Below are 22,757 nucleotides of genomic sequence, written 5' to 3' on the forward strand. Positions count from 1 at the left end.
CTTAGAATTAGGCCATTATTTAAAATAATTCCAATGCAATTTGTACTGATTTTGAGAGTGTGATGTGCTCATTGACCTGACCTACAGTATGTGGAATCTCATTACTAAACTGACCCATTGTCCTTCGTCCTCCCTCCCCCCACCCTCCATCCATCCCTCTCTTCTCCTGTCGTGGCCCTGTGGTGGTGGTGGGGCGCTGGTGACCTTGAGTGAGTTATTTATAGCGTTGGTGTTGGTGGCGGCGCTGCAGACTGGGAGCTGGGTACCAGACGCTCCTCAGGGGAGACAGAGAGCTGGACCCTGACAAAGGTTAAAAGACCTCACTGGATAGGTTTCCTCAAGTGGATGGCAATCACGTCATCAATTAGCTGTTTTTGGTTAGACATGGTGTAGGAATTCAGATGAATCCGATCTAAGGAGTCAATCACCGGATAGAAACAGTTTGCAGATCTAGCTCTAACATGGAGTCAATGGAAAATCAAGTGCTCAAAACCCATCACTTGTTTTAGATCTATAAACACAATGATACAATGGATGGTTTTATCATGAGATCTGATTCATCTGGATTAACTGAAACAATAACCAGTTCACCATGAATTTCACATTTTCAAATATTGAAATCACATCTAATGATGAAACTATGCGTCGGATGACACGCTTTTTTACCTACAATCAGTATTCCAAAGATCACCATACACCAGTCACGTATTCATTTCAACACCTTTTATTTACATCTTCCCCAAATACAACTCAAATGCCATTTATGCATCATCTACTTCCATCACGTTTGCCTCTTTTCTTCAGTTCAGTCCATCGTCATTTCGACAGTCTTTGCTATTCTTGTCCCTTCACTTTTCCTTATAGACAGTCCTTTTAGACATTTCCCCAGTCCACCTTCCCTCTACCCTGCCCCCTATCTCAGCCACTCAGCTCCAGCCTCAGTCGACGGGCCCCTGAAAGATGAGTTTGATGTGCCCCTGCTCGCCAGTCAGCCAGGTGCCGCAGAAGGGGCATGCGGCGTGGAAGGCGTGCGTTCCGTGCGGCAGCGGGATTTGGCTCCAGCCCGCCACAGTTTTTTCAGAGCACACGTGGCCGCAGGGGCAGAAGGCGTGCGTCGGTGGCCCAGCGTCCAGGTACAGCCCACCCTCGCAGCCAAGCCACAGGGGCACGTAGGGGCCCACGCGCCGGCACATGGGGCACTCCCTCTCCCCGGTACTCGCCGGAGCCGTCCCCCCGGGGCCCACGTTGTGGCCCTTGTCTTTCCGGTAGCCCCAGTTGTGGTAGCCGTGCACGTGACCACAGTTGACATAGACCCAGGGCTGTTTCTTGTCAACAATCTCTCGCCGGGCCAGACTGGGGAAGGCCAGGGTGTTGAAACCCACGGGGCACTGGGGCCGGGCGGCATTCAGCTCCTGGCGGAGGGACTCCAGCTGCTTGAGGGTGGGGGTGCGGCGCAGGCCCGTCGGGGTACGCCACAGGAGGGTGGCGCCGCACAGGTCAATCAGAGAGCCGTCCTGCAGGGTGTTGGACTCGTTCTCCACCTGGAGAGAAACGGGGTGGGGAGGAGGATTAAGGGGAGGATTCGTAAACAGATACAGACAAAACTGTAGCTGTCAAAGCATAACTATTTGCATACATTGTTTCCTTTTTCTGTGCATTTGACTTGTTTTTTTCTGTTTCCCTATCCTACGACCACTTTATGGCACTGTGATCATCCTACCCTGTCGCATACCATCAAGAATCGAATCAAACTTTAATGATTGATTCACAAAACATCATTCATAACTCATAGTTGGGAAACTCTAAAGTTCATCAGATGTTTAGCCTGACTGTGGAGTCCTTGATTTAACCCCTCAGACAGACAGACAGACAGTTAATTAATTGAAATGCATTCCAGGTGACTACCTCAGGAAGCTGGTTGAGAGAATGCCAAGAGTGTGCAAAGCTGTCATCAAGGCAAAGGGTGGCTACTTTGAAGAATCTCAAATATAAAATATATTTTGATTTGCTTAACACTTTTTTTTGGTTATTACATGATTTCATATGTGTTATTTCATAGTTTTGATCTCTTCACTATTATTCTACAATGTAGAAAATATATATATATATATACACATATACTGTACACACACATGTGATCGCCTTGATAATGAGATAATGTTTCCTTGATCAATTATTTTACTCATAAAATATCATCACTTATCATTCATAGTTGGATAGTGTAATCTCAGTGTCCTTCAGATAACTCCAGACATAACAGTAGTCCTGATAACCAGACAGGTTTGAGGCTTTATTCCCCCCCCCCCCCCGTGGCTTGCCACTGATGACGTCCTCCCCCTCACCAATTTCCCCTCTGTTGGGCCGAGCGCGTCTCCCGCAGGGCGAAGACGTTCCACACCGAGAATCTCCCGCCACACGCCTGGCGCCGTTCCGACACAAAATCTCCCGCCGGGTGCATCACCAGCACGCCATTGGTGGTCAGGCGTCCATCAAGCCGTCTGACGTTCGCCATTTGGCAGCCCGCTCCTGAGGACCCGCACACAAACAGACAGACAGAGAGCCAAGGTGAGGATAGTGATGGATAAAAGCAGAGAAAGATAAAAAGAGAGAAGGGGGTAGAAGGGGAGGAAGAGGCAGAAAGAGAGTAAGAGAGAGAGAGAGAGTAAGAGAGAGAGAGAGAGAAATAAACAGCTAACATTGCTTTTCTGCACTGCTATATTTAGACCAGAGTAGGACTACTACACTGACTAACACACAGCGATGCACACGCACACATAAACATTGCAAGGCATTCAGTTCCTGCAGTGCAGCAGTTATGATATTTTCTGTCAATGGGCATACATTTCAAAGCAGGCATGACTACAAAGCCATTCAACCAGTGTTATTGTATAAGCCTTTCAGAACATTTATGTTCTAATATTTTGAATAAACTCTCTTTCTCCATCCCCCTCTCCTCTCTCGCTCTCTCTTCCCATCCATCCCACTCTCTCTCCATCCCTCTCTCCCTCTCCACCTCCACAGTAGCAGTGGGCCGAGCTGCCTGCGCTGACTCCGCTATCTGCCAAGGACATTGTGTGTGTGCCAGATATAGAGGAGGAGCCGTGCGGAGGTTATTCAGCCTTCGCTTCAATTGACAGCAGCTAGCAGCTCTAAGCTATTGAGGGCTCTGGTGGTTCTCCCCGTATTCTTGCATAGCCGCCGCCGGCCACATGCTATGATGCTAAGATGAATTATACAAGTCTCTGTGTGGGTTAGGTTAGTCATCCGGATGTTATCTCATGACGATGTCACAACGTGGACACACTGTCCTATTCGTTTGTCTTTTGTAGTCACAAGGTTGCATGTGATGTCATGCTATATAATTGTCATCGATGCCATCATTTTGTTGTATATCTGTAGTCAACGAAACCATTTTCAGAATAAACTCTTATTCTTGTGTGATATTCACTAAAGCATATGTAAGTATATCATAACTGTGTATGGTATATGAACTATCCTGTCATTGCCCTTGGTCACTGTTGGCACACGACGCACATTGACCAGTCAATCGTTTCAAAAACATTACCACCTTCCTTAATCTAATCCAATATGGCCGCCATTCCTGCCCCTCATAATCAAATGCTAGTGGAGGTCAGTGGCAGAACTGGCGGTGTGGCAGTAAAGTGTGTCTGACTCTGACCCTAGGGCCGACTCCCATCGAGGAGATGAGTACAGCTGGACTCCTGCCTCCAATGTCTTCCACAATGACAATGGCCCCTCTCCCTCCCTCCCTCCCTCCCTCTCGCTCTCCCTCTCGCTTCTCCCTTCACCCCCCCCCCCCCCCTCCAAATGGCCTCCCCATTCTCTCCCTTGCAACTCTCTCTCTTTCTCCATTTACACTCCATGTTCATCTCGCAGAACCCTTCGATAACTCATTCCCTGTATGGGCGAGGGGGGATGGGGGAAGACAGGGAGAAGGGGGGAACTGAGTGCCTCTGCCAGAATGGATCAAACACAAGCAACCCCCCTCTACTTCACTGCACTGGACCACTGCACTGTAATTTTAATGCAGTGTATTGTTGTGTTTGCTGATTGGAGTGGTTTTCAGCAAACACTCACACTCCCATGCACACATGCGGGCAAGCACACGCACACACACAAACACACGCGTATGTGCACATACTTGCACACAGATAAAGACAGAAGAGTTTGACGGGGGAAAAAATTGATACAGTCACATATTGGGATATTTATTTTGACAATATCGCAATATTATTTTTGCACTAGTTGGCTGTAGCGGCACCAAAACTCCAGTATTTTTCCTTCATAGCTTGTTCTTCATCTTCTTTATAATTTGTTTTGTTTTCAGCACTTTTATTTCCATGACTGATCAACACTCATTTTCTTATGGCTCTCTCTTGTCCCCCTACAGCAGACATACCGTATGGTGAGAAATATGTTTGGGACATCAAATCGCAATAAAATCACAGTATTGAATCATAATACAGTACATACAGAATTGTGAGAATCGTGAGCATCACAATACATATCGTATCGGCGCCGAAGTATCGTGATAATATGGTATCGTGATAATATGGTATCGCGATAATATGGTATCGTGATAATATTGTATCGTGATAATATTGTATCGTGATAATATTGTATCGTGATAATATTGTATCGTGAGGTCGCTGGCAATTCCCAGCTCTAACGCACACGTCACTCACATACCCCAATAAACGACATACTGTATGTGTGTATCTGTACTATTTATATTTTTGACAACTTTTTACTCCACTCCATTCCTAAAGAAGATATGTACCTTTTTATTCCCATGCATTTTCTTGACACTCAAAAGTACTTGTTACATTTCAAATGCTCAGGAAGGACAGCAATATTGTCCAATTCACACATCTATCAATATAACGCGTTGTCATCCCTACTGCCTATGATCTGGCGGACTCACTAAACACAAATACTGCATTTGTAAATGATGTTGGAGTGTGCCCCTGGCTGTCCGTAAATTAAGACAATTGTGCTGTCTGGTTTACATAACATAAGGAATTTGAAGTCTAGCATTTACTTTTACTCTAGTATGACAATTGAGTACTTTTTCCATCACTGTACTTAAGTACATTTAAAACCAGATACTTTCATACTTTTACTCAAGTAGTATTTTACTGGTAGACTTTCACTTTTACTTGAGTCATTTTCTATTAAGGAATCTTTACTTTTACTCAAGTATGACAATTGAGTACTTTTCCCACCACTGCACACATATCAATTTAATCACGGCTCCTTGATTCCCATAATTCCCATTTCTCTGCAGCTTGTGCAAATGTGTGTGTATAGAATCCAACAATGCTGTCATAAATCCAATCCATTAAAAAAGCTGTGGCCCTCAGAGCCTGAAAGCAAATGCGGCCTGGCCGTCCCGGACGTGTGTCTATTGATATTTACCATTGATAGTCTTATCTCTAAACAAAGTGCGGCCAGGGCTGTTTTTGTGGTTAGGCGCGGGGCCAACCAGCCAATGAGAGGCAATAGCCCTAAGACGAAGAAGACGCACCAGTGGAATGTGTGTGTGTGTGTGTGTGTGTGTGTGTGTGTGTGTGTGTGTGTGTGTGTGTGTGTGTGTGTGTGTGTGTGTGTGTGTTGTGTGGCTGGTGGGTGGTGTGTTGGTGTGTTGTGTGTGTGTGTGTGTGTGTTGTGTGTGGTGTGTGTGTGTGTGTGTGTGTGGTGTGTGTGTGTGTGTGTGTGTGTGTGTTGTGTGTGTTGTGTGTGTGTGTGTGTTGTGTGTGTTGCGTGCGTGGGTGTGTGTGCGTGCCCGTGCTGGAGTGAGTGAGTGAGTGCGTGTGTGCGTGTGTGCGTGTGCATAGGAGGGGGACAAGAGATTGCTAATTTGTTTGTCCAGTACAGACGGGTAATTTGTGTATGAATATACACCTCAAATAAATATTGCCCAAGAAGCAGACCACATGACAAACATTCACACACCCACTAACAACTCCTACACACCACACCGCCATTTCCTCCCGGACTTCAATCAATCTCCACAGTATCTCACACATGGTGACGCTCATCACCGCGATGACATGGTCGGGGTGTGATGTCGCCCATGCTGTCACTCACGCTGTGGCCATCACCACGACTCACCCCCAGGAAGATGTTTTTGGAGGAGTCGAAGCCGGCGGCGTAGATGCGGGCCGTGTAAGGGGCGTTGCGCTCGCACATTATGCGGCACGCGTAGCGGGAGATTGTGCTCTGGGCCGACTGCCCCCCTCCTCCGACCCCCTCGCCTGCCGCCCCCTGGACCTGCCACCCACCGCCACCACCATTGGTGCTGCTGCCCGCTGTGTCCGTCACCACAAAGTCAATCATGCTCTCTGTAGAACGCCCGATCTGTAGGGCGAGGTAGGACATAGGAGATAGAGGGAGATTCATGGTTAATAGAATTATAGAATAAAGTAGAATAGAATAGAGTAGAGTAGAATAGAATAGTGTATATGAGTGGATACATGTCTTTGGGGAGGAGGGAGGTAGAAAAACTCAATCCCACTGAAGTCAGGATATCATCTGGTGTGTTGTGGACAAATGCCCACAACATACCAGTAAACAAGTTTTGTTTCCTCCCAGGCTGCCAGGAGATAAAATGGCAGCCTCATCACAGCCCCTGGTTGGAGATAGAGAGAGAGAGCAGACAGATGAACAGATGGGACCGCAGCCCTGGAGCCTGCAGCACCTCAGATCCATTCTGCCCGCAGGAGTTTGGACTCCTTCATTCATCACTGGGATGAGAGATAGACAGCTAGAGCAGTCTGTCGCTGTCCGAAAGGAGGAGAGGGGGAGCAGAGAGCGGGAGTCTGCTATCTAACGCACAGGAAATAAACCCTCTSCTCGCTCCTATTCTGATGGTGTGCGCCCCCAAACGGTACCCTTATTCCCTATGTAATGCACAGATGTTGACCCCTATGGGCCCCTGGTCAAAAGTAGAGCACTAAATAGGAAATGTMATTTAGGATGCACACACTCTGTTGTCAGTTTCTAGGTCATTGTTGTGCTGAAGTGTTGGGGCTCTGGCTGACTTGGCATGTCATGTGTAGGTAATATAAAAGATGACTCACCTGAAACATGTCTGTGTTGGTGTCGTGAGTGTACTCTACAATGACCGAGTGACTCCTGGACAGGGTGTAAGAGATGCTGTGCTGGCTTTTGTTGCTGAGGGCCTGTCGATGCAGAACACACACATACAGGAACCAGGTCATATAGCCAGCTACTCAKGAAAGGGCATCCCAAAAGTTGTGCCTGCTTGGAAATGTATTAGTACCATATGTGGTAAGCGTTTATATAAACAGAGTCGTACATTCAGTGTGTACTATTCATTCCTGCATTCAGAACATTTTTAGAGTTAATGAGTAAACATTTATTGAGTTATTAAATAGTGTTTAATACTGTCTAAATCTAATGTGATTTAGACAGTCACCTCTCACCTTTGACACCAGAGGGGTCGAGACATTGTGGATGACATCAGGTTTGACCCCGTTGGCTTTGGGTCTCTTGTAGAGGGCCAGGCGACTTCTCCTTCGCCCCTTATCCCCATTGGCCAAGGAACCATTGTGCCTGAGTACAGTATGGGTCATAATATAAAACACTTCTTCAATATACAACCAAATATACTGTACATTTGTATTAGTTGGCAGCCTATCTTTCCCATTCAGTTGGGATTGGGGCTTGCATGTATTATCCTAATACATATAGTTGGATCTACACAACAAATTAGACTACAACTTTAGACTACCTATGAGATGTGAACATGTGACACACTTTGGGGTAAAGTATTCCTTTAAAACTGGAGACAACTGGCTTGAATCTCAATCCATAAAGATTCATTGGGTTCTGAGGGGAATATTCCCTCTATGGGTTAGTCTGCCTATGTTCTATTACCTGCCCATGTCATGATTGGATAGGGCTCATAAAATGTCTGCAGCTGGCATTACACTCCCTCTTAATAAAATCCATAGAATATTCAGCCTTACTCATAATCCACTATTATTATATACCATCACTGTATGAATCAATGGTGTAAGCAGTGAGTAAGATATGTGTCTCTATGAGTCTACAATTCTCTCTCTCTCCCTCTCTCCCTCTCTCTCTCTCTCGGCAGTTGAGGGTGTAATTTGCCTATTCTGCCCCCAAGACTCTTACAATGGCATCATTGTAAGGGAGTCAAATGAGCTCTTTTTTTATGAGCCACTGAAACGGAAAGAAAGATAGATACTGTGTGTGTCTAGGAGCTGCAAGGGCTAGTCTTTTTGGCTTTGTAAAGAAGGTAGGAAGGGGGGTTTCTTCTAACTGACAAGGATTGCTTAAGAGTGTACACACAACCACTGAGACTTATAAGTCCATATAAATAACGTTTCCTCAAGGCATGGTGTTTATAACACAGTCTGGGAGGAGAATGAATGGTATGGGCAACTGTTGTACATATTAACCACTGTTGAAGACACATAAGCAAACACGCACAGAAACACCCGCCCACCCCGTACCTCTCCACCACACACACCAGAGGGACAGGTAAACCCACCCTAAGACGATGAGCTCCCCGTATTTGACGGGCTCCTTGTCCCCGGGGAAGAGTCCGTCGTGGGGCGTGGAGCATGAACCCAGGGGGCTCTTGTTGCAGGACGGGCGCAGCTCCAGTGAGGGCGGGGGACACAGGGCCTCCGAGCTACCCTCCAAAACCATGCCCGCCGGCCACAATGTGGGCTCACAGCTGGGAGGGAGAGAAGGGGGAGGGAGCCGAAGGGGGAGGGAGAGAGCGAGAGAGACAGAAAGAGATGTAAGAGACACTCAAGACAATCAGTCCACCAAGAAAAGGATACAGCTGTAGGCAGTCACCGATGTCTCATCAGCGCATCAAAGAGTTCAATATTCAAATATACATGACCTGTAAACTTCTTTCCCCCCACCCCGCCCTCTTCTGAATCGGGACAACATCATGAAAAGTCTCTATTCATTTCAAGTCACTGGCATGAAGGGAAATATCAGTTAGTGCTGATCATGCGAAGTACCCTCTCTAACATGACAGCTTGTCAAGCCAGAAAAAAACGGCTAAATTCATCTTAACATCCATTTGTGTTTGGTAATTACAGGATCAAGCACCCCTGCACCTAAAATAGCTAACAAATCATATGTAGGCTTAATCAATGTCATGTGGCCCTCAACAAAGACGCAGCATTTGTGGTCCTACTCAGACAGTCATCATGATGCTGTCGCTGTACTTAGAAGTTTAATTGTCATACTGCATTATGTGACAAAACAGAAGTACTCTCTCTTCTTTGCTGACTTGGTGCATTTGCAGAGTGGGTGTGTGCGGGCGTGCATGCCTGTGTGTGTGTGTGTGTGTGCACGCACAAGACAGGCAAAACGAATAGGACTAGGTGGGTACAAGTGAGCCAAGCATTTTCACGCAGGCAGTTAAACGCCTAAATCTACAGCCTCAGCTTGTACCACATTGTGTCTCTGTCTGACATATCCTACCATTGTTAAATGAACTCAAGTTCTATGGCCATTGGCAAGTGTTACTATCGTCCTTTGTAGGGCCAAGAATCACTCAAAACAAGAGAACATGTTTCCCAAAGCTTTTAAAGTTAACAACCAGATAACCACCAATCGATGTTCTGTACAAACCCCGTGAGAGCTGCAACTTTTCTCTGGGTTCAACATGATTGGTTTTCAGTTTTTACAAAAGGTTTATGGCTGCCTGGCTGGCTGTGGCATTTCAATGGTTCGATTGGGGGCACTGTCAAATGAAAACAAGCACTTGGCATTAAAGGAATTGGACTAAAAATACATTTTTATGATAGTCTAATGCAATTGTATAATACCACAGGGTCACATTCTAGTGATGCTTTACAGAAACAAGCATCACATCACATGAATTGTGAATAAAGGAAAGATGATTATCTCCTCAAACAGTGGGTGTGCATATACAGTAAAATGTCTGTTTACATTTAAATCCTTTGACATTTGCAAATGTACACAAGTGAAACAAATCTCTACATTCCCTGTCTGTGTTGGCGATGAGGCAAACACAGGTTCTATGCCAGTGTTTATTATAAATACCCTAGTATTAATCAAAAGTGGGCGAGACCTCCTACCCCACGAATCTAATGAAGCCAGTGACATCACACAGCCAGCCATAATAGACCAATGCCTTGTTCACTATTTATGGATCATGAATATGGCATACCTACACAACAACAACAAAAACATAATGTTATGGTTATAAACAGACTGGAATTCCAACTCTGCTATATGTTTTCTTCCCCCAGAAGTACAAATTCTCTGATCATAGAAATATATTTACTAGAACTGACATTCCCATTCTATGTCTATGTGTCTGACATCCTATATAATCTTAAGTTTGGGCATTCAAACCTCAAAGCCTCATCCCTCAAAATGAACGGCCAGACCAGACAAGAGCACGGGGACCACAGCTGTTCCGGCGAGTTGTCAATTGCATCGCGACGTGAACATTAGACTTTATTCAATATAAACACGTCTAATCGGAGGCCGACACAGAGAACATCCCCTCGTAATGAGATGATGGACGACAGAGAGCAGATTTAGGCAGGCGGTCGCCATTTCATTACGGCTCTCCATTGCTATGGCTGGGAGATGGAGTGTTATAGGAGTAGGATGGAGAGAAAGAATGGACACAGGGGAGGTGAAAAGGGAGTGAAAGAAAGAGGGAGGGGAGGGGTTGAGTAGGGAGAGGAGGATGAGACTGAAATAGACAAACCATGGCGGCATGGCCGGATGGATGGATGGATGGAGGAGGAGGAGGATTGAGAGGTGGAGAGAAATGAGAGGTGGAAATACAAGATACCTTGCACTGATGTGTACAAGCACAGACAGACATAAAGCATAACACTAAGACCAAAGGCAAAATGGGAAACCAGAGATGGACAATGAGAATAGGAGGGATGGAGGCAGACAGACGATGGGACTGAGAGAGGGGACACAGTTTACGGTGTGCGTGGGCGTGTGTGTGTGTGTGTGTGTGTGAGACAGTGTGTGTGTGCGCATGCTCGCCAGTGCAGGGGTTTGGCAGGGTGATGGATTACCTGTTCTCTGCCACGCACTTTGTAATCAACCCACTGCCACAACCTGGGAGTGGAGAGAGAGAGAGAGAGAGAGAGAGAGAGAGAGAGAGAGATAGAGATAGAGAGAGAGAGAGAGATATAGAGAGAGAGGGAGAGAGAGACAGAGAGAGAGGGAGAGAGAGAGAGAGAGAGAGAGAGAGAGAGAGAGAGAGAGAGGGAGAGAGAGAGAGAGAGAGAGAGAGAGAGAGAGAGAGAGAGAGAGAGAGAGAGAGAGAGGGAGAGAGAGACAGAGAGAGAGAGAGAGAGAGAGAGAGAGAGAGAGAGAGAGAGAGAGAGAGGGAGAGAGAGACAGAGAGAGAGAGAAGGGGAGAGAGAGAGGGGGGGGGGGGGGAGAGAGAGAGAGAGAGGGGGGGGGGTGGGGGGTGGGATGGGGTTATTGAGAGAAAGACACAGAGGAACAGAGAAAAGCTGTGTGACAAAGGAAGACAAAGGGAAAGGGAATAATAGAGAGAGAGAGAAAGAGAGATAGAAATGCAGTCCACAGTAAAAGACTGGGATGGTGGCTATAGGAGCTGAAAAGGACTAACTACCACTGATAGTACACTGGTCAATAGACACAAAGGAAAACATGTTTCAAGGTTTCCATTGCAGTTATTACACAGGGTATCACAACGTTATCTAGCGTTTATTATATTATCTTTGGTTGGTTTTATTAAGAACATTCTTCAACCTTAACTCCCCCTTTCTGGCTCTCCAAATGTCTCCCTCCCTCCCTCTTCTTCAGCACAATTCTCTCTCCTCCTACTGCAGAGGAAGGGTGAGTGTGTGTGGGTGAGAGAGAGAGAGAGAGAGAGAGAGAGAGAGAGAGAGAGAGGAGTGAAATGGAGGGGTGAAGCTCTTCCATCTCCATCCAGTAACAAATGAACAGAGAGCTAAATATACACACCAGGAAATGATCTCAGGAATAAATTATGAATTCCTGACAACATTGATCACATTTGACTCCTTTCCAGACATCTTTTTACATGTATTTTTTTTATTTTCTCCCATATCTGGAGAAATGTAGCCACTATCATATCAGTTGTATAAGATTATAGAGGCAACAATTTCCATTCAGTGATGGTTTGTGGTTTAACATTTGTAGCAGTGGTGCTAATGTTTGAACAGTAGTGCCACTATCATTGCTTGTAGTAGGGTTATTACTACATTCTCATAAAAAAGGTTTCCAAAAGAGTTCTGTGTCTTGCCACATAAGAAAACACAAAAGGGTTCTTCTTGAAACCAAAAAAGAGAGTTCTTCTACCTGGAACCAAAAGGGTGTTATTCAAAGGGTTATCCAAGGGGGACAGCCAAAGAACCCTTTTTGGTTCTAGATAGCACCTTTTTTTTCTAAGAGTGTACTGCAGTGATTTCCGTGGTATTGCCTCGTGTCAGCTTCTTCCTGATACTGGATATCACTGTGAATACATTTCCGCTGCACATGGCCGTACTGTCATGGTATCTGTGATACATTTTATCTTGGTATGCAACACGACGAAAACATGGCAACGAGGGACTCCGATTTAGCACCTTGCTAAGAAAAGCAAGATGTTTGGCAGGAGATAAACTGAGATATACCGTAACTCTACTCGACTGGTATGTTTAAATTCATATCTCCACCGCGATTCCAGTCCATGTCCAATGCTAGCTGATAGAGGCTATCTAACCTACACAGTATGCACAGGCACATGAGGACATACTACACTGTCGGCAAAACCTGACTTATTGCATTGATTGCCAGTCAATGGTTGGTCATGGTCTATGGTGGCCAAGGTGTCACCTGTTATCGAAGCAGACACAAAGCCCGATAGCACTGGTGTTGTGTACTAATGGGCCTGCCTGATAAAGTCTGTGACCGGCTCGTGCTGCGCTGTGCAGTGGGTGCTATGATGCCGTTTAATGGAGCGGGAACAACAGACTACCTCAGAGACTGAGAGAAAGTGCGTGTGCGTGTGAGATTGTGTGTGTCTTTCCAACAAACTTCAAGAGGGTTCCACCTTAATCAGGTCAGGGAAAGTCACTCAAACAATACACTAGGAGACAAATATTCTGAGTAAAGAAATGCTCATTTCACATCACGCTGACACACAGGCTTAATAGAGCCTGTGGTATCCCAATAGAGTGCTTAGTCAAACTCTGAGACAACAACAGCAACAACATCATCCATTACCAGGTTCAACCATCCATCCCATACTACATCTTAGTCCACGTTTGATCTGTATCTTCTCGGGAAAAGGGGCCCTCGTTCAGTGACAACACATTGTATTCCCCCAGAGTCACATTGGGGTATCTTTGCCAGGTGTTATTTACATTTTTTTAGGTCATTGATTTTTGGTTCCAGGCACCCTTTTACTTGTTTAAGAGGGTTCAGAGTTGAGGATGTTCTCTTCCTTTACTGAGACTACTCTTTGTCGGGTTCAAATGGGTTCATATCTCAATAGCTAAAATGCACAGGTTAATATACGTATATCTCAATAGCTAAGATGCCTACAGGTTAATATACGTATATCTCAATGGTTCAAATGGGTTCGGCCTACACTTGGCCTGAGCTTCCCCTTAAGACTTCATAGTATTTTGTCGGTAAGTATACGTTATGTAATCTCTCTGTGTTATTGCCACCTCCACCTACCTGCTTGACCCCTCTGGCTTTACAAGAAGACGCACAGGTAGGCCGCCCAGTTACCTCATCACCTCTTCACCGGTACCACACACCCTCTCTCTCGCTCTCGCTCTCACCCGCTCTTTTCCTCCTTTCCTCTTTCTCTATTACCTCTCTCCCCCGTCACTCGTCCTCACTGTCTTTCTCTATCCCTCCCTCCCTCCCTCGCTCTCTCTTTCTCTCAGTCTGTCTCTCTCTCTCTCCCTTTCTCCCACGTGTCACAGCAGACAACCAGCTTACGGACTGCCTGTATGAGTAAGCATCAGTCATGCACGATTCATCTGTGCGACTGTAGACAGGCGTCCATTGAAACAAGACTGCGAAGCACGCATTTTGAATGGGATTATGTTTAAGTGTGAGGAACTTACTCATTAGGATTGTCTGTATTTACTCTTTGAAGTTGTAAACAGTATTGATGAAGTTGTGTATTTACCCTATAGGGGGAAGAGGAAGAATAGGAGGAGGAACAGGGGCAGGCAAAAGAGAAACAAAACAGACAGATTCCCAGTAGGCTCTAGCGAGGACACAGGAGGAGAACATCGAGGCCTCTTTAACAAGCACAACAAGACCACAGCAAAACTACAGTACATGATGGGGAATAGGAAACTGGTTATATGGAACATACAAATTGAGAATGAGATGCTGGCCAACGTGCTGTGTTGGTGTGGTGTGTGTGTGTGTGTGTGTGTGTGTGTGTGTGTGTGTGTGTGTGTGTGTTGTGTGTGTGTGTGTGTGTGTGTGGTGTGTGTGTGTGTGTGTGTGTGTCTGTGCTGTCCATAAAGTCTACTGTATACACCACCATTCATATTCATATAAACAGTACCAGTCAAAAGTTTGGACACACCTTCTCATTCAAGGGTTTTTCTTTATTGTTATTATTTTCGACATTGTAAAATAATAGTGAAGACATCAAAACTATGAAATAACACATATGGAATCATGTAGTAACCAATAAAGTGTTAAAAAATCAAAATCTATTTTATATTTGAGATTCTTCAAAGTAGCCACCGTTTGCGTTGATGACAGCTTTGAACACTCTTGGCATTCTCTCAACCAGCTTCACCTGGAATGCTTTTCCAACAGTCTTGAAGGAGTTCCCACATATGCTGAGCGCTTGTTAGCTGATTTGTCTTCACTCTGTGGTCCAACTTATCCCAAACCATCTCAATTGGGTTGAGGTCGGGTGATTGTGGAGGCCATGTAATCTGATGCAGCACTCCGTCACTCTCCTTCTTGGTCAAATAGCCCTCACACAGCCTGGAGGGATGTTGGGTCATTGTCCTGTTGAAAAACAAATGATAGTCCCCCTAAGCGCAAGCCAGATGGGATGGGGTATTGCTGCAGAATGCTGTGGTAGCCATGCTGGTTAAGTGTGCCTTGAATTCTAAATAAATCACAGACAGTGTCACCAGCAAAGTACCCCAACACCATCACACTTCCTCCTCCATGATTCACGGTGGGAACCACATATGCGGAGATCATCCGTTCACCTACTCTGCGTCTCACAAAGACACGGCGGTTGGAACCAAAAATCTCAAATTTGGACTCATCAGACCAAACGACAGATTTCCACCGGTCTAATGTCCACTGCTCGTGTTTCTTGGCCCAAGCAAGTCTCTTCTTCTTATTGGTGTCCTTTAGTAGTTTTTTTTGCAGCAATTTGACCACAAAGGCCTGATTCACGCAGTCTCCTCTGAACAGTTACTTGAACTCAGTGAAGCATTTATTTGGCCTGCAATCTGAGGTGCAGTTAACTCTAATGAACTTATCCTCTGCTGCAGAGGTAACTCTGGGTCTTCCTTTCCTGTGGCTGTCCTCGTGAGAGACAGTTTCATCATACTGCTTGATGGTTTTTGTGACTGCACTTGAAAAAAAAATTAAAGTTCTGGAAATGTTCCGGATTGACTGACCTTTATATCATAAAGTAATAATGGACTGTTGTTTCTCTTTGCTTATTTGAGCTGTTCTTGCCATAATATGGACTTTTACCAAACAGGGCTATCTTCTGTATACCACCCCTACCTTGTCACACAACTGATTGGCTCAAAGCATTAAGGAAAGAAATTCTACAAATGAACTTTTAACAAGGCACACCTGTTAATTGAAAGGCATTCCAGGTGACTACCTCATGAAGCTGGTTGAGAGAATGCCAAGAGTGTGCAAAGCTGTCATCAAGGCAAAGGGTGGAAACTTTGAAGAATCTCAAATATAATGTTTTAATTTGTTTAACACTTTTTTGGTTGCTATGTGATTCCATATGTGTTATTTCATAGTTTTGATGTCTTCACTATTGTTCTACAATGTAGAAAAAAAATTAAATAATGAATAACCCTGGAATGAGTAGGTGTGTCCAAACTTTTGACTGGTACTGTATTTATATTCCAGACTCTGACATTGCTCGTTCTAATATTTTGATATTTCTTAATTCTATGTTTTGTATTGTTAGGTAGGCTATTACTGCACTGTTGGAGCTAGGAACAAAAGCATTTCCATAACCCGCGATAGCATCTGCAAAATATGTGTACGAGACCAATATATTTGGATTTGATTGCTGTGTGTGAGTGGGTGTGTGTGTGTGTGTGTGTGTGTGTGTGTGTGCGCTTGTGTGTGTGTGTTATACTGTGCACATAATACAGTAAATGGCAAATTAACACAGATTTATTAGACTGGGGCTTTGTTTATTTCTAAGATCTTTATCTATACAGCTTATTTTATCTTAAACAATTATATATATGTTTCTGTGTGTTGGACACGAGGCCCTAATGGAACCAAACCTGCTCAATAATATGTATACACTTCCAGGTTCCACAATGTATACTTGCACTCCAAAGTCTGAGGGAGTTGTGAGACATCTTGTTCCCCATTATCATCATGCGTACAGGATTTTGTTTTCTCGGCAAGCAGGCCTCCACAAATAACATCATTTGCCAAACACCTAACCAGAATAAACAGGCTATGCTCAGTCCTTCAGCTATGCGATAGGGCTAAGCTAAACATATTTTGATATGTAATGTAAACCAACTAAGCTACACACTGACTTGGGCACTGAGAACATGATCATGGCTGGTTCTGCTCTGTGCTTTCAAGGGCCAGATTGCAGAGGATTGCGTCTCCCTCTGTTATGCTCACGACGGACGCCTATGATCGCTATAGCCAAGGAGACGCAATAATTTTAACAATGACTTGTCATTTTGGTCCTAATAATCATAGCCGTAATAGCATGGAAGATGACATTTCAGTTGGATATAAATATGGCAGCTATAAAACCTTGTTTAATGTAGGCTTGTTGAAAGAACCATCGCAGGAAAAATCTATTGGGCTATATTAAAAAATGACATGTTATGGTGAAAAGTGATTATGATGGGCTGGTAATTACAATATCTTTAGACCTACTGAGGTTAGTGCTTTTTTAATAGCCTACCCATTGTAATAATTGTTTATTTGTTTTTAACGTTTCTCTGCTCCATAGCACAGCAGTCTTTGAGGCAGGGAAGTACACGAGGGAATCCACTGCACAGACAATAAATACTACAATAATAAGACATCACCAAGCACGCAAGCACACACGCACAGACAACAGAATAGCCTATCCTATCTGCTATCATGAATGTAAGAAAATAAAAAAAGACATAAGACAGGCCAATTGTCAACCCACTTCAGCACCAAAACACACATTGATGGACAGTAGCCTATTTGAACAGGTTGGCAAATTAATCAATAAATACCCGCTAATGTGTGCCGAAGGAGGTCCGTTAGATTTTTTATTCCCTTTTGGATTGTGTCAATCCCCGTGCGGCCTCAATATCGGACGTCGTGCCGTTGTTAAAACACCACCTGCGAAGCTATGCTGGATGGAACAACCATTGGACCGGACAGTCGGCATTGCCTCTCCGTTGTCATCGGGTACATCGGAGACTGCGAGATGCTCTTTCCTCCCGGAGACTATTCGTGGTCCAGACAGCCCGTTGTCACGCCCATCTCTCTTTAGCACTCTACCTTGGAAAAAACACAGGAGTAACACCGACACACCATCGCCCACATTATTGCCTCTCTGCGGTTGATCAGGATTCCGCGATTCTTGCGTAAGATTTGCAAAATGTGCTGGCTCCACCTACCTGCTGATCCCAGCCCATGCGCGTGATGCTTGTACAGTTGGTAGGCTACTGTAAAGAGGCGCTGTTCAGGAAGGTACAGTTGCCAAGGCAGTGTGTAGATTATTCTGTGTGAATGATCATGTATTTTTCTTTTAAGAAACACCTCCAGGTCTATATTATAGGGTGATGTGATAATAGAGGTTGTAAAATTGAAGAAAGAGCAAGTTGTTGACTTGCTTAAAAACGTATGTGCTACCTCTTTCCAAGGGAAAATAACAGAAAATACATTACATGGCCAAAAGTCTACTTTCCAACAAGTCAGTTAGTCAAATTTCTGCCCTGCTACAGCTTCCCAGGTCAACTGTAAGTGCTGTTATTGTGAAATGGAAACGTATAGGAGCAACAACGGCTCAGCCCTGAAGTGGTAGGCCACACAAGCTCACAGAACGAGTGTTGAGTGTTAAAGCGTTTAGCGTGTAAAAATCCTATGTTCTCGGTTGCAACACTCACTACAAGGTTCCAAACTGTCTCTGGAAGCAATGTGTTTGTCGGGATCTTCAGGAAATGGGTTCCAGGTGAAGCTGGTTGAGAGAATGCCAAGAGTGTGCAAAGCTGTCATCAAGGCAAAGGGTGGCTACTTTGAAGAATCTCAAATATATTTTGATTTGTTTAACACTTTTTTGGTTCCTGCATGATTCCATTTGTGTTATTTCATAGTTTTGATGTCTTCACTATTATTCTACAATTAAGAAAATAGTAAAAAATTAAGAAAAACCCTGGAATGAGTAGGTGTGTCCAAACTTTTGACTGGTACTGTATAAAAAAGCATACCAGTTTCATTTAAGGACCAAAAAATGTACAGCTGTTTTTCAATTTAAATTATTATACAAAATTCTTGCAAACAGTATAATGTTATTTATATGGGGGATACAACCATCCCAGTTCTGAAGATTTTGCTGTGAAGAGACAGAATCATTAGATAATGTCTTGTTTTGGTACTGTCCATACTGTATGTAGCTTGTTTTTGGTCGCAGGTTCGGGAATGGCTGAAGAATTGCAACATTTACCTGTCGCATTTTTTACATTTTTTACCCCCTTTTTCTCCCCAATTTCGTGATATCAAATTGGTAGTTACAGTCTTATCCTATAGCTGCAACTCCCATATGGACTCGGGAGAGGCGAAGGTCAAGAGCCATGCATCCTCCGAAACACGACCCTGCCAAGCCGCACTGCTTCTTGACACACGCTCCCTTAACCCGGAAGCCAGCCGCACCAATGTGTAGGAGGAAACATCGTACAACTGGCCTACAGTCAGTGTGTATGCGCCTGGCTAGCCACAAGGAGTTGCTAGAGTGTGATGGGACAAAGACATCCCAGCCTGCCAAACCCTCCCCTAAACCGGATGACGCTGGGCCAATTTTCAATCATTGGTCTCCTGGTCGCGGCCATCTGCGACACAGCCTGGGATCAAACCCAGGTCTGTAGTGGCGCCTCTAGCACTGGTGCCTTAGACATTGCGCCACTCGGGAGGCCCCTAATATAATAATACTCTTAAAAAAATGTATCTTTAATTTACAATCTGTAGATACTATGAGACTAGAAAGGTTCAGAACTTTTGTGAAACATCACAGCACAGTTTAATAATATATGGCAAATAGAAATCAAAACTGGATGGTGTTCAGAGATACATTGCTTTCGGAAAGTACTCAGACTTTTTCCACAATTTGTTAGGTTACAGCTTTATTCTAAAATGTATTAAATCGTTTTTTCCCCTGATCAATATACACACAATACCCCATAATGACAAAGCAAAAACAGATTTTTAGATTTTTTTTCTAATTTATTAAAAAATAAAAATATTAAATTTACATAACTATTCAGACCATTTACTCAGTACTTTGTTGAAGCACCTTTGGACGCAATTACAGCCTTGAGTCTTCTTGGGTATGACACTACAAGCTTGGCACACCTGTATTTGGGGAGTTTCTCCCATTCTTCTCTGCAGATCCTCTCAAGCGCTGTCAGATAGGATGGGGAGCGTTTCTGCACAGCTATTTTAAGGTCTCTCCAGAGGTGTTCGATCAGGTTTAAGTCCGGGCTCTGGCTGGGCCACTCAAGGATATTCAGAGACTTGACCCGAAGCCACTCCTGTTTTGTCTTGGCTGTGTGCTTAGGATCGTTGTCCTGTTGGAAGGTGAACCTTCAACCCAGTCTGAGGTCCTGAGAGCTCTGGAGCAGGTTTTCATCAAGGATCTCTCTGTACTTTGCGCCGTTCATCTTTGCCCCGATCCTGACTAGTCTCCCAGTCCCTGCGCTGAAAAACATGCCCACAGCATGATTCTGCCACCACCATGCTTCACCGTAGTGATGATGCCAGGTTTCCTCCAGATGTGACGCTTGGCATTCAGGCCAAAGCGTTCAATCTTGGTTTCATCAGACTAGATAATCTTGTTTCTCATGGTCTGAGTGTCCTTAAGTGCCTTTTGGCAAACTCCAAGCGGGCTTTCATGTGCCTTTTACTGAGGAGTGTCTTTCGTCAGGCCACTCTACCATAAAGGCCTGATTCGTGTCCTTCTGGAAGGTTCTCCCATCTCCACAGAGGAACTCTGGAGCTCTGTCAGAGTGACCATCGGGTTCTTGGTCACCTCCCAGACTAAGGTCCTTCTCCCCCGATTGCTCAGTTTGGCCAGCTCGAGTCTTGGTGGTTCCAAACTTCTTCCATTTAAGAATGATAGAGGCCACTGTGTTCTTGGGGACCTTCAATGCTGTAGAAATGTTTTGGTACCCTTCCCCAGATCTGTGCCCCGACACAATCCTGTCTCGGAGCTCTACGGACAATTCCTTCGACCTCATGGCTTGGTTTTTGCTCTGACATGCACTGTCAACTGTGGGACCTTACATAGACAGGTATGTGCCTTCCAAATCATGTCCAATCAATTGAATTTACCACAGGTGGCATCCAATCAAAATCACAGGTGGCATCCAACCAATCACATGCGCCGAATACAACAGGTGTAGACCTTACAGTGAAATGCTTACAAGCCCTTAACCAACAATAATTTCAGTTAAAAAAAGTGTTAAGTAATTAAAAAAAAATAAAAGTAACAAATAATTAAACAGCAGCAGTAAAATAACAATAGAGAGGCTATATACAGGGGGTACCGGTACAGAGTCAATGTGCGGGGGCACCGGTTAGTCGAGGTAATCGAGGTAATATGTACATGTAGGTAGAGTTAAGGTGAATATACATAGATAATAAACAGACAGTAGCAGCAGCGTAAAAGAGGGGCATTGTTAGCCCTTTGATTAGCAGTTCAGGAGTCTTATGGCTTGAGGGTAGAAGCTGTTAAGAAGCCTTTTGGACCTAGACTTGGCGCTCCGGTACCGCTTGCCGTGCAGTAGCAGAGATAACAGTCCATGACTAGGGTGGCTGGAGTCCTGACAATTTTTAGGGCCTTTCTCCGACACCGACTGGTATAGAGGTCCTGGATGGCAGAAAGCTTGGCCCCAGTGATGTACTGGGCCGTACGCACTACCCTCTGTAGAGCCTTGCGGTCGGAGGCCGAGCAGTTACCATACCAGGCAGTGATGCAACCAGTCAGGATGCTCTCGATGGTGTAGCTGTAGAACCTTTGAGGATCTGAGGACCCATGCCAAATCTTTTCAGTCTCCTGGGCATTGTCGTACCCTCTTCACGACTGTCTTAGTGTGTTTGGACCATGATAGTTTGTTGGTGATGTGGACACCAAGGAACTTGAAGCTATCAACCTGCTCTACTGCAGCCCCGTCGATGAGAATGGAGGCGTGCTCGGTCCTCCTTTTCCTGTAGTCCACAATCATCTCCTTTGTCTTGATCACGTTGAGGGAGAGGTTGTTGTTCTGGCACCACACGGCTAGGTCTCTGACCTCCTCCCTATATGCTGTCTCATCATTGTTGGTGATCAGGCCTACAACTGTTGTATCATCGGCAAACTTGATGATGGTATTGGAGTCGTGCCTGGCCATGCAGTCATGAGTGAACAGGGAGTACAGGAGGGGACTGAGCACGCACCCCTGAGGGGCTCCCGTGTTAAGGATCAGCATGGCGGATGTGTTGTTACCTACACTTACCATCTGGGGGCAGCCCGTAAGGAAGTCCAGGATCCAGTTGCAGAGGGAGGTGTTTTGTCCCAGGGTTCTTAGCTTAGTGATGAGCTTTGAGGGCACTATGGTGTTGAACGCTGAGCTGTAGTCAATGAATAGCATTCTATTGGGTATTGTCTGTAAATTGCTGAGGATTTTTTTTATTTAATCAATTTTAGAATAAGGCTGTAACGTAACAAAATGTGGAAAAAGTCAAGGGGTCTGTATACTTTCCAAAGGCACTGTATATAGGAGGGGTTGAGTGGAGCTGATGGATGGGACTAAAAACAAACAAAAGATAACTTTTGTAAAATATACTGTGTACGTCAAATGTATATAGTATGTAGAAGCTGGAAGAAGAAGCCTAAGCGTTGTTGTCCATAAATGTACTCCAATTAGGGGAGGGGATTTTAGAAACACTTCAAATAAGGTCTGTGTTTTGTGTAGGCTTACCCTGGTGTGACGTTTTGATAACCGTGTAAATTTCTCTATGACAAGGTGACTTTAATCAATATATTTGCCTGTATTTACCCCCCAAAAATGAAATGCTAATTAGCTGCTAATGTGGCTATCATAAAGAACTACAAATGCCATGATGATTTGGACAAGACCATTTGAGGAAAAGGTAAGAATCTCTGGATGAACTAACGCTAGCTAAATGTAGCAATGAATAAATTGGCTACGTTTTTTTAAATGGACAATTCTGTGAAGTGTCTTGTGCAAGTTTTAAATTGATACAATACCTGTTAGCAAAGG

At 44.7% G+C, this 22,757-nt stretch overlaps 1 protein-coding gene across 1 annotated transcript; it reads right to left on the reverse strand.

Annotated features, from left to right (window-relative positions):
* Positions 1 to 708: 708 nt before the first annotated feature.
* On the reverse strand, positions 709 to 18,001 carry LOC111960203 (E3 ubiquitin-protein ligase pellino homolog 1-like). The gene is given in 10 exon segments (XM_070437859.1): positions 709 to 1,541; positions 2,343 to 2,365; positions 2,368 to 2,484; positions 2,487 to 2,526; positions 6,136 to 6,381; positions 7,104 to 7,205; positions 7,470 to 7,599; positions 8,564 to 8,752; positions 11,109 to 11,151; positions 17,511 to 18,001. Coding segments are annotated over 8 exon segments (1,422 nt in total). The 5' UTR covers positions 8,725 to 8,752; positions 11,109 to 11,151; positions 17,511 to 18,001; the 3' UTR covers positions 709 to 938.
* Between the last annotated feature and the right edge of the window lie 4,756 nt (positions 18,002 to 22,757).

Source organism: Salvelinus sp. IW2-2015, linkage group LG37 (genome assembly GCF_002910315.2).
Source record: "Salvelinus sp. IW2-2015 linkage group LG37, ASM291031v2, whole genome shotgun sequence".
Classification (NCBI taxonomy): domain Eukaryota; kingdom Metazoa; phylum Chordata; class Actinopteri; order Salmoniformes; family Salmonidae; genus Salvelinus; species Salvelinus sp. IW2-2015.